The sequence below is a fragment of the Salvia hispanica genome, chromosome 6 (assembly GCF_029641045.1).
Source record: "Salvia hispanica isolate PSC_SH4W2 chromosome 6, Shi_PSC_v1, whole genome shotgun sequence".
NCBI classification, from domain to species: domain Eukaryota; kingdom Viridiplantae; phylum Streptophyta; class Magnoliopsida; order Lamiales; family Lamiaceae; genus Salvia; species Salvia hispanica.
In genome coordinates, this window is record NC_142697.1 from 33,311,206 (window position 1) to 33,323,819 (window position 12,614).

A 12,614-nucleotide genomic window follows, 5' to 3' on the forward strand; every position below is an offset into this window, starting at 1 on the left:
TTAATAAAATGTGAGTTTCAAATATACAAAAATAGAATGACAGCTTTATTAGGAATCACCCTAAAGTAACAACATATGACTTCTAACAGAAGATGGATAAAATACTACTCCTAGTAACTTGTAAGAGCGCACAGAAATGATCTATTCTTAGCATTTAAAAATCAAGTTCATTCCAAATTCACTTGGCCGATGTCAAACTCGATAACATTTCGTTACATATTCTCGAGAACGTTGGGCGGTGGAGGGAAGACTCTCGAGGGCAACAATGGAGGGAATGATCGCAGACGGGGGCAGCTCAAAACTGGTATTATATTTGAGTATTAACCGCGAGAGATTGCGATGAAAGGAGGGGAGTGTTTCTTGTTTTATATAAATTCGATGAAAGGGAATGCGATTTGATTACTTTGGGACGTATGGTCATTGAATGAATCTCTAGTTTTTGTCTACAACACATGGCAAAATTATAGACAAAAACATTTCAAATTCTAACTTTCCAAAGCTTATACTCCTATATGTCGTAATTTGGCTGAAAGTTGAAACTTTAAACAAAAGGTACTTAGAATATCTAGATCTAAGAGCATTGTTTAAAATCAAGAAACGCACTAACCACTTCATATTTAATGATACTTTGAATTAGATAGCTGATTTGACTCATTATGCCTCAAAATCACATTAAAGCACCATATGATATGAATATAGTCTTGTACTTTTATTAGCTCAATATATTTGATTCCATGTTCTTAGATACTAGTAGTATACAACATAGTACTCGTAACAACAGAATATGAGGAATGGATTGGGTACTTAATTATTAGAAATTTAGACTTCAATTTAGAGATATTCTGGTGTAAAAGTAGTTTAGAGATGAGTAATCTTCTTAAGTTTTTCTTATTAAACTGATTACAATGCATAAATCTACTATGTATCATGTTGTTTTTTTTCGCTAGATAGATATGGCTATTGATTAAAAATGTTCTATTACAAAAAAAGTACGCAAAAATGAGTTCATTTCCATTTATATACGCGATTATGCACAACACGTTACTCTTATATAACAACCTATTTACCAATTTCTACCCCATAGTCCACCATTTTAATCATTCACAATACATTAATTCTTATTAAGGTGAGATCTTTTCTCCGCTCACAATACTCCAACTACTTCTACTACCTCTAAAGCAAACCATAAGCTATGTTTCAAATTGTGGTGAAATAGAGGAACAATGGTATTGAACTCTGTATTATAAAGATTTTGGAGAAAGGAAAGTAAATCATAGTTGCAATCTCATAGTTTTTTTTATCAGTTCAAGATTTTGACATTTTCCCTTCCCAAGTCAGTTATATCAAGGACTAGCAAAACTCAGATTCATCAAAACTCACATCCCTTCAGCTAAACAAACAAAGAGTATTCTCATAAATCAACTAATCAACAAAGAAAAAGGTACTAATAAAAAATGATTCCTCATCTATCTCATAGCCGTGATGATGACTTGAATCTCGACCTATTGATTGGAGGTGAAGCGTCTTACTTTCCTCATCAAGCAAGCTGACTAACAAAAACTCATTTAAAATTTCTCAACAAGCACAAAACCATTCAAGCCACATGTCATGTTTCTACAATTCTACATCCCCTTAGATCCTAACATCCACAGATATATAACCCTAAACACGGCCGCACAAGGGCACACATTCGACTAAAGGCAACAATCAAACCTCATCTTCATGAAGCAGCATATTCGGGATCCCTTTGTTGACAGGGAACTTCCGGCCAGTCTCAGGGCAAACCAACGCGCCCTCCTCAAGGTGGAGCTCGAGGAGGGCATGGTGGAACCTCCGCAGAAACTCATCCGAGTCGAGCATGGAGGGCTCAACATTCTCGGGTAGCTCAGTATACCCCAACGTCTTCGCAGCCTCCACAAGCGCCTTCCACTCCACCTTGGCAAACATGTTCCGGAGGAAGTCCGCGTTCATCTCCACCTCCTTCTCCTCCGTTTTCTCCACCTCAATCCCAAGGGGGAATCCGTTCGTCACGCCTTTGATGTTCGATGACAACATGTTATGAGTCAGGAGCCTCATTCTTGCTGGCTTTCGGGCTTCACTCACTCAACAACACCTAATTTCAAACTTCAACCATCACTTCTACTAATTCAAATAATTCTTCAGCAATACAAATCATCAAATTATAAAATTAATTACACAAATCACACAGTTTTTTGCTCATTATTTCTATAAAAACATAACCAACACACATATAAAACACTTTTTCAAATCAATAGTAAAAGCATCTACATAAAGCAGCATAAAACACAATAAAAAGGTAATTGAATCAAAGCATCATCCAATATTCCAATCCACAGCCTCATAATTTAAACTAAAAAAAGGGGGAAATTCCCAAAATGCTTCACATCCAAAATTGATTCTCCTAAGTAATAGAATTGCCAGCATAAAAGTATTAAAAAGCAAAAACTTAATTGAAAATAGAGTAGGGAAGTACGCACCCGGCGTATTTTAGCACACGGTGAGCTCCAAATGTCAGAAAACGAAGACGAAGAAAAGTAGAAAACCCTCTGAATATATTTGATGGCTATTTGGGCCTTGATTTATATATAGCCCAATTTAAGTAGGCCGAAATAGTTTGGGCCTGCGCCTATTTAGAGCTCAACAGCCCAATAAATATATACCAAAGTGAAAGGGAAATTAAAATTAAAATAAAACAGAGAAAAAGCAGAGAGCGCCATTTTGCGATTTCAAAATCCTCTTCTCTCACAGAGAGTGAACAGTTCTTTGATGGATGCTTCTCCGTGAATGTGGTTTTCTCGGCAAGTATTCGTGGAGAATCGGAAATGCTTGATCGATTGATCGATGGAAGGGGAGCCGGAGCAGCGCCGTCCGATTAGCCTCAGCTCCACCAGCAACTCGACGTCGTCGTCCTCATCCTCGTCGCGGCCCACTCCCGGCTTCGTGCGCGATATGCAAGCCGCCTTCAAACGACACCGTCCAATAGGTATAGTGTATTGGTGCTAATTTGTGTGGCTAGGGCAATGGTATTTTAAGCATCACTCCTGATTATCTCGTGTGGCTCGAATTGAATTGGGGAAACGCGAATTAAGAGAAATTAGGAATCGAAGATGGAAGAGTTTGTGAACAAAATTGGGATTATGCATTGTGTTAAAAAGTATAGCTCATTAGATTTTCTTTTGCGGAGATACGATCTTTAATGTGTTCTACTTCATGCTTTAACTGTGGATGTAGGTAGTGAAAGTTCTAATTTTGCTTCAAACTAGCTTGATGATTTGCATGCTGCTGTAGGTAGTGATTTATCAATCTTTAGTTGATGACCGGTGGCACTTAATTTGGATTTAGTTACTGGTATACTGCATTTGAATTTAGAGTAGAAGTTTTTAGTGCAATGTCAGTTTAGCTTTAATGGTTTGTGTTGGATTTCTTTGCATGGATAATCAGCTGTGATGCATAAGCCGGTAAGAAATGTGGTTCCTCAGCGAGAGACTCCAAAGGAATCAAGTATAAGACCACAATCAATATTGGATTCCGAAAAATGCAAAGGGGATATCCTGCAGAGTCGGAGGATGCAGTCACTGCGATGTTCCAATAATGATGATGTTCCAATAACTCCACTTTCAGAAGGGGTTACCACAGTAGATGCACATGATGTAAATATGAAGCTTTTCAATACCCAGAGAGATGGACCTACTAGGCCTCAGATCAATGATGCAGTTGCTTTGTTGGGACCAGGACCTGGGAATGCTCTACAAGAAATTCAGAGGAAGGTTCATTTTTCCAGCAATGCCATTGCCACATCTTGTGGTAATTTTTAATCTTATTTGTTATGTAATGCTTCAATGAGATCAAATGGATGTAAACTGTCTATATTAACTAACTAAAAAATAGTACTGAGTATGTAAATGGATGTCAAGTAGTGTGTGTGATAAAACTAGGGGTTAGTAGCTGTTCACAATTTATAGCATATACTGCAAATTGTCTATGCAGGGGCCGATGATCAAATGGCCACTGGAACAGGTGATTTGTTGTCTCATATGGATTCACTTGCATTGACAGAAAAGATGATGGTTATGGATAATCAAGTGGATACATCAGTTGCAGCCAATCAGGACTGGAGAAATCATAATCTTCAAGGTATGGAAATGGAAAACAGTCTTAGGTCTGAGGGAGGTATTACTTCTGTGTTGACTGGAAGGACAATGGGTGCTCATGATCAGCTCCACCAGTTTGGAAACTTTTTGCAGAATGATTTGAATAATGCCATGACACAGTCTTCAGCGGTTGGATCTTCTTGTGTTACTTCAACGCTTATGAACTCAAGCTCTGCTCCTATGATTAATTCAACAACTTATTGCTCACAATCTCAAGCAGGCGGTGCTCGATTGGGCACTGGTCCAGCTGAAGAAGCTGAAGGGAAAATGAACACAGTCCAGCCATCATGTTCTTTATCCAAGAGTACTGGTGGAACTGGAGAATCTGCTCCTCAGTCAGCTGTGACCTCACAAGCTATCTGCTCTGCTCTTGCAACAGAGATGGAAGTCAATAAATCTTCTGATCCATGTAAGGAGCTGCAGACTAGTTTGCCGCATAATTATAGTATTACTAAAGATTCTTCTCTAGTAGACAACAGCAATCCAGTCAAGGGAGACGTTCCCAGTGTAAAATCTCAACTTCCACCATCTGACGTACCTCCATCAGATATGAAACTGGAAAATTCCAAGTCAGAGAAACTAGAAAGTGGTGCCACTGGTAAAGCAACATCAACTTCTCGTAAGAAGGGTTATGATCCTGACTTATATTTCAAAGTCAATGGGAAGCTCTATCAAAGACTTGGCAAGATAGGTAGTGGTGGAAGTAGTGAGGTCCATAAAGTTATATCATCAGATTGCACAATATATGCCTTGAAGAAGATAAAACTTAAAGGCCGTGACTATGCCACTGCATTTGGATTCTGCCAAGAAATAGAGTACTTAGACAAACTGAGGGGAAAGAACAACATTATTAACCTGGTTGATTATGAGGTACTATCTCTCTCAGATACTAGCTAAGTAGCTATGAATATCTATACTACTCGGAACTTGTAAGCTACAGACTACAGTGCATTATTAAAATATTAAAATATCAACTATAAATTTACACTTCGGAGCATTTTTGCATGCTGAAAATTAGATTGATTAAAATACCCTTGACTAGTTATGTTCCTATGGTTCTCCTTGTTTGGTTTGTTGTGAAAGATAACTTTAAAACAAACTGTATATCTAATTAGATTTTAAGTTTTTTAACAAAAAATTTCATCTGCTGTCTTGCTTACTTTGATGATTTTGCCTATTAGCTGTAAGTCTGTAACGGCTCCTCAATCCACTTGGTTAGTTACAAAATATTGATAAATTCATGTATAAAAGTCAAGTACGAAACAAGTGCTTCTGTAGCAAGAATAAGAGAATAACCATTGTTCTTCACTCTCCCAAATAAGTTTGACCTCGGTGAGGTCATAGGTGTTACACCATATTGGAAGCAGCAAATTTTTTCCTATGTAACCTACAAGTGATCTGCTGTAAATGTATGGAACAAGCTTTGTATCATGACTGAAGCGGCATTAACTGATCAACAAGTTAACTCACTGTAAATAATATGCCAAAATACATCGGTATGCAAAATAAGTCTACATGAATGCAGATGATAATTTGTTTCAGTAAAATGGACTCCTGAGGGTACATGTTTGCTAAGATTTCTAATCAAATTGGTGACAAAGTTGATTTGAGAAACATAAAACGCTAATAAAAGGTCCTGTTTTAGACATAAAATGTCCTGCAAGAAGGAAAGCATTTGCTGTGTGTTAAGTGATGGTACTTGTGAAAAGTTTGTGCATGTTCTTTTCTTTTTCATGCTACTTCTTTATCGTGACCTACTATCACATGTACAACTTACAGACTTATATCTATTTGTAATTTTTAGGTGACAGATAAAACTTTACTAAGGGAAGTGATGCAAGGTTCAATGAGTAATAAGGAACGCAGGGTTAGAGATGATGGGTTCGTATACATGGTACTTGAACATGGAGAAATTGATTTAGCTCACATGCTAGCTCAGAAATGGAAGGAACTGGATGGTTCTAATGCAACCATAGATGAGAACTGGCTCCGATTTTATTGGCAGGTCAGTCACGAAAGCCATTCACTTATTTGCTTCATTTCCTCTATACTTGCTCAAGAAACTGGCCATTGTCAAACATTAGAGCAAGATATAATTATATAAACATCTCAATTTGCATAGCATGGTGCAGCAAATACTTCAAGCAGTAAACACCATTCACGAGGAACGCATCGTGCATTCTGATCTAAAGCCAGCTAATTTTCTTCTGGTGAGAGGTTCCTTGAAACTAATAGATTTTGGGATCGCCAAGGCTATAATGAGTGACACAACTAACATTCAACGGGACTCGCAGGTTTACTTCTGTTATTTTAAAACTGTATATATACTTGAGATGCTAGTTACCTTCTAAAAGTAGTTTGAGCATTGGAAAACAAATATCTTTAAATCCAATATGAACTTTTGAGTCTTCAGTCTGGCTATTAACATTTATGCGTTAACATTTGTGTTTCGTCTATGCTTCTTCATTTCCTAAGATTATACCACATTGCAGGTCGGGACCCTAAGTTACATGTCTCCTGAAGCATATATGTGTAATGAGACAGATGCTAATGGAAACACAATAAAATGCGGCCGTTCTTCGGATATCTGGTCCCTGGGTTGTATCCTCTACCAAATGGTCTATGGGCGAACGCCTTTTGCGGAATACGAAACTTTCTGGAAGAAATTCAAAGCCATCACTGACCCAAATCACGAGATCAAGTACGAACCTCTCCCAAACCCATGGCTTCTGGATCTTATGAAGAAATGTCTTGCATGGGACCGGAATGAGCGTTGGAGGATCCCTCAACTACTCCAACACCCTTTTCTCGTTCCTCCAGTTCCACCTAAATCACCTAGCCCTCCTGACCAACTTTGTACAGTGCTTCAACTAATTGCCGAATCAACAGCAGACGATCAAAAGGGCGAGCTGCTATGCTCTCAACTCCAGGCCATGCTAACGGATCCAAGAACGTCTGTATCAAGAGACCAGTTGCGTAAGTGTCTGCTCATTCTCAACCGTTTGGTTTGAGCTTCGGGAACAGTTAGCGGGCTGTGAAGAAACTTACAGGCCGGATAAATGCCTCATTTTCTTCAAGAGATTTAGATGTTTTATCTCCGAGACAATTTAATTGTTGTTTAGGTTCCCACTTCCCATTTAGTCAAGCTTTCAGATTTTTTTTATGCTGATTTGGAGATCATACCATATGTGGAAAGTGGTTTCTTTTGTAAAATATAGCTATAGATTTTTGTAGAAAAAATTGTCTGTAAAGACAAATGTCACCACCACCACCATCATCACAAGTAAGCTATCCTTTCATGTTGTAGATGCAACTGCTTTCACATATTTTGTTGGATTATGCAAATTTTGCTGAACTTTTTGAACCGAATTGGACTTTGCCAATTTTATCAGTTGAGTCTTTGATGTTATCTGCCCTGAGTTGGAATCCCACTGAACAGAGAAGAAGGAAGATGAAATGTATAACTAAAAATTTCTGGTTCAATCATTATATATTGACGAGAGAAAGATACAGTAGTACTCTCTCTGTCCCATAAAAGATGTCACACTTTCCTTTTTAGTTTGTCCAACAAAAGATGTCATATTTTCCTTTATTGGAAAAAGTTCTCTCTCACATGAATATAAAAATTATATTTTCTCTCTCTATTTAATACACAAAACAAAACCTCCTAAAATCATGTACCCTCCCACAAGTGTGACATCTTTTGTGGGACGGAGAGAGTACTATTTTTTTATTACCTCTGTCCATTAAAACAAGTCATGAATTGGTAGTAGTACTAGTGTTTTATTACCTCTGTACATAAAAATAAGTCATGAATTTCTATTTCAGGTTATCTATTAAAATTAGTTTCTACTCCCTCCGTCCTGGATAAATCGGGTCATTTTGACCGGGCATGAGTTTTAAGAATTGTAATGAAAAGTAGGTTGAAAAAGTTAGTGGGATGTGGGTCATACCTTTATATATTAGTTTTATAATAAAATGTGAGTAGAAATGAGTTAGTGGAATATGAGGTCCACTACCAAAAATGGTAAAAGTGAAATGGGACAAATTATGTGGGACGGACCGAAATGGAAAACTGAGACGAATTATCCGGGACGGAGGGAGTATCTGTTTATGATAAGTTCTTTATATTAAATTTCTATATATCCAATAGATATAATTAACATAGTAAATAGTGGTGAAATAAAATAGTGTCACTCATAAAAATAGAAAAGGGCCTTTTATAATTAAAAGAATATTAATAAAAGATCGTTGCCCTCTGTTTTATCTTACATTGTGATGGCAAGGATAGTTACATGTCAATATTCAAATTACATTGTAATTATCCAAAAATTACATTATCAATTACTCAATCAGCATGTAATTATAGTTGCCATGTTGATATTCTTTTTTCTTTTTTGATAACTACTCATAGCGGGGCAAGTGACTATTCATATTGCTGATTTGTAGGCACTTCAATAGGTGGAACAATTGGTCTAAGGATTTAAGGGTGCTCCATATCCAAAGGCATGTATTGATCCATAGACCATTTAATTAAAGATAGACGAGTCTCGTGCCACTTAACTACACCTCAAGAATAATACAATGATAATGGCAATTGTAAAAGAGCAAATATATTCCAATAAATACCTCAAACGATTAGACAACATCGATCATTTAATCTTAAATTTTCTCTGGTTCGCGGCCAGGCCCGTTACAATTGAGCCGTTAGTAACTTGCTAGGCAGATGCATTGGCCGGTTTTGACAGTTAAAAATGCATACTTTGAAACTTTCAATATACCCGCATTATAATGAATGTCTACCATTTTTGGTCAATCGTCCTCTAAAATATCACATGCTTAACCACGTTTCGTGGACCCATTTCAAATTAATGTCTACGCTATTTTCACATTAGTATTTGTTGCGCCCAAATAAATTATGTGGCTCCTTTTTAGGTAAATCACATCAAGTTTTATCCGTGAGAGTAAAATCGATTCTTATAATGATCATAATAAGAATATCTCCAACTATATACATTAAACTCAAACCTATTCAGTGTAAATGTCACGTCAAATAATAAATGTCACGTCAAATAATAATTTTACTTTAGTTATCTACTAAGTGTTAAACCTTTATAATTCACATATGTTTTACCTATTCTTTTTTACATATAAGTCCCATTTGTAACTTTGGTAGAGTTAGAGCATCCATAACACCTCGGGTCGGACCGCACTTGGGTACCGGCGCGCGGCCCCCAGCGTTAAACCACCCCAATTTCCAGCCTGGGACGGTCCCGGTGACACAGTCGCGTCCCGGGGCCGCACCCGAGGTCCGTCGTCCCGGCTCAGGGTTAATCGTACCGGGACGCAACACGATGCGGTCCGGCCCAGCGTTAGATGGTGTTCAGGCCGGACCGGGCCGCAAATTCAAAAAAAAAAAAAATAATTCGAAAATTTATCTATAAATACCACTCCATCCATTTTCATATATATTCAACTTCATTTCTCTCTCTCTCAAACTATAAAATTTGGACGCGCACCAACATTTTCCAGCATTGACGTTATGTTTTAATGGTTTTTTTTTTTTTTAATTTCTATGTTGAAATTTTCAATTTCCGAATGAAGAACAACTTTTCCGTGTTTGAATATGTTCGGCATTTTTTATTTCACGCGTGAAGTAGGTTGTAAATTGTGAATAGTGCAATTTAATAGTTGTGGCCTGGGATGGGGCCTGCAGGGTTAGAGGGGTTGTGGTCTGGGACTCAAATTTAGAGAAATGATGACGTGGAGGGGACTTGGGGCCTGAATCCGGGCCGTGGTTAATTGGTCGTGGATGCTCTTAAATTGTTGATTTGATGTTTCTTGCTTGGGCTTGTACTTGTGCATGGTCTTTTGCAGCTAAAATCTTTGTTGTGCATTTGTCCCAATGCCAATTGGAAAATATATTTCACATGTGAAACGTGACGACATGTATCTCATCTCGTTGTTCTACACCGTGATTCTAACTTTTCCTATTCTTTCCCAAAATCTCATGTCTAAGAAATGAGAAAGAGTGAGTTTAGAAAGATACTATAATGACTCCTTCGTGATTTCGCCATTACCACGAGCAAGTGCCCTCTCGGTCTTACTTTCCCTCTCCGTTACTTTATTCTCTTTACTTTTTCATCTTTCCTACTTTACTTGATTATTTCTTTATTTAATTTACACACATTTTTCTTAATCTCCGTAATGAAAGAAAATACTTTCACTACTATGGAACGGAGGCAATACATATTAGTTGCACCATAAACTTCGGGCCCATGGGCTTGCATCTTTTGTGGCATCAATTATTTAAAGTCCAACAGTAATATTAAAGCCCAATATCCTAATCTAGTTCATTTATCTTTCATCGATTGACATTACTATGCAACTGTTGTAACACTATCCAGTCATCCTCTTCCCACACCTTACTAGAAAACAGAAAGAGAAGAACAATGATGTATTGATTATCACATGTGTGGGTGTGTTGATGCTCTAACTGGCTAAATTTTTAATGCAATTTTGAGCTATGTCATTCATTGTCGTTTGCATTTATGTGTTGTTTTCCTCCTCTAACTTTGCTACCCACGTGCTACAGTTTTGATTTCTTTCAAGAACTGGTTAGAATGAAATTGGGTTGAACAAGCTTTCATTCCAACTTTAATGGAAAAAAGAGGTCATCACCATCTTTTTCTTTTACATTTTTTAATTTTTTTCTTTGCTTTACTACATGCCTCAATTATTGTGGTCAAACTTATTCATTTTACTCAGTTTTGGCATGATTAAATTCATAGGTTAGCCTGGCTTTATTGATGTAAAGACAAGGGTAAGAGTGATAAGTTGGAAGAAGATACGAAAAATATGTGTAATGGTGTGTGTGTACGACAAGTTTAGGTCATGAGATGACACACAAAAGCCTAGAAAACTTCACTGGTTCGACTCTATACTTACCATTTTGTGTTTATTAATCTTTATTTGTGTAAAAAAAGTTTTGCTTTTGTGTAACCGTGGGACGAAGAGAGTATTTAATTACTTTGATTGTAAAATAATCACGTGTGTTACCGCTAGTGTAATAACGAACGTAATGTAACATAATTATGTTTGTATAATATATACGGTGTGGTTCATAAACACAAACATAGGTGTAAAAGATTCGGCATGGTATATAGTATTACATAACGTGTGATGTGTTAGTCTAATGGAAATATAGATACCGGATAATTCCGTACATTACATGACTCGAGGAATTTGGTGTTAGTAGCATTTTGTCTTTATATATTGTGTTCAACTTTCACTTCTTGTTAGTGGTAGTCTTTGTTCGCTATTTTTTTCATGATGTTAGTATATGTTCGTCATTGTTGTGACTTGAGCATTTTTACTTATAAAAAAAAATCAAGTTCATCGTAACTTTTGTTTATAGGATAAAAGAAAAGGATACAATTTTAATAGAAAAACAAGGGGTGTCTGTGGTCTACCAAATATGCCATGAGTCATGAGGGATGGGCTGCTGCCGAAATGTTTGGAGCGAATTGAATTAAATGTCGGAATTTATTTGTTCAATTAAATAGAGTAAAATTTAATCCTATTCGATCCGGTGATAATGCTATTTTAATACATTCATATGATTCATAGATTTTTGTATTTTTATATACTCCCCGTCCCATAAAATATGAGCACTTTTTCATTTTCATCTGTCCCATAAAAATAAAAATGTCCCATAAAAATAAAAGTATTTTGAAAGTTATCTCCAACTCATTACTCATATAGTACATCATTTATTTAAAATTATAGAAAAATGGACAAATGAAATTTTAGTTTTTATATTATATGTAAAATAATAATGTTAATAATTTTTAAAGTCTTAACAAAAATGGTAATTTTAACAAAATGAAGTATAATTTAAATAAACGTAATAGACAAAATACATTAAATTAATATAGACTACGAAAAATGGTGATTTTAACAAATTGAAAATTAAATTAATGTCATTAGTTTTATAAAAGTCATTAAATTTAAAAATTGTAATTAATTTTTATTTATTAAAATTGCAAATAAATTGGACAAATCTAATTTTTGTTTTTATATTATCTGTAAACTAATAATATAAATAATTTTTAAGATATTAAAATTAAATTAAATATATAAACAAATAATTCTAATATAAATTAAACAAAAATGGTGCTCTATGCTAAGATTGCGTGATAAATAATGTGGAGCATAAATCTTAAGCAAAATAGTGATTGGAATGCATATCTTAGAAATAATATTGAATGAGGGTTAAATTAATTAATTTATCGTTACAAGATATAGAACTACTAGAATTGAAATGTAGTCAAATATGGCGGTTATATTAATTAATATTATAAATACTCGTATTCTTCTCCATATTTGAAACTTAGCAAATAGTAATAACTCAAAGAATAATTTTTATTATATTTACATACT

General features: G+C 35.8%; 1 protein-coding gene and 1 pseudogene across 3 annotated transcripts; one reads left to right on the forward strand and one right to left on the reverse strand.

The window, feature by feature from the left end:
• Positions 1-1,551: 1,551 nt before the first annotated feature.
• LOC125204154 (multifunctional methyltransferase subunit TRM112 homolog A pseudogene) lies at positions 1,552-2,570 on the reverse strand (annotated as a pseudogene). Its single transcript, XR_016132945.1, has 2 exons — positions 2,499-2,570; positions 1,552-2,113 (listed from the first exon to the last, which is right to left on the reverse strand). The product of XR_016132945.1 is annotated as a multifunctional methyltransferase subunit TRM112 homolog A pseudogene (transcript).
• Positions 2,571-2,715: 145 nt separating this feature from the next.
• PPK1 (putative protein kinase 1) lies at positions 2,716-7,536 on the forward strand. 2 transcript variants are annotated; one of them, XM_048103259.2, is made up of 6 exons: positions 2,716-3,004; positions 3,463-3,825; positions 4,009-5,042; positions 5,977-6,177; positions 6,305-6,466; positions 6,665-7,536. In XM_048103259.2, exons 1-6 carry the CDS (start codon positions 2,863-2,865, stop codon positions 7,181-7,183), a joined length of 2,421 nt encoding a protein of 806 aa, XP_047959216.2. In that variant the 5' UTR covers positions 2,716-2,862; the 3' UTR covers positions 7,184-7,536. The 2 variants fall into 2 exon arrangements, with proteins under 2 accessions (XP_047959216.2, XP_088917951.1); XM_089061825.1 differs by having other exon boundaries at positions 4,078-5,042.
• Positions 7,537-12,614: the final 5,078 nt, after the last annotated feature.

Excerpts from the sequence above, each read along its gene's own strand:
- PPK1 (XM_048103259.2), top strand. The coding sequence starts at position 2,863 with ATGGAAGGGGAGCCGGAGCAGCGCCGTCCGATTAGCCTCAGCTCCACC. Across the intron at positions 3,005-3,462 it reads CAAACGACACCGTCCAATAG|CTGTGATGCATAAGCCGGTA; the intron begins GTATAGTGTATT and ends ATGGATAATCAG. Across the intron at positions 3,826-4,008 it reads TGCCATTGCCACATCTTGTG|GGGCCGATGATCAAATGGCC; the intron begins GTAATTTTTAAT and ends TTGTCTATGCAG.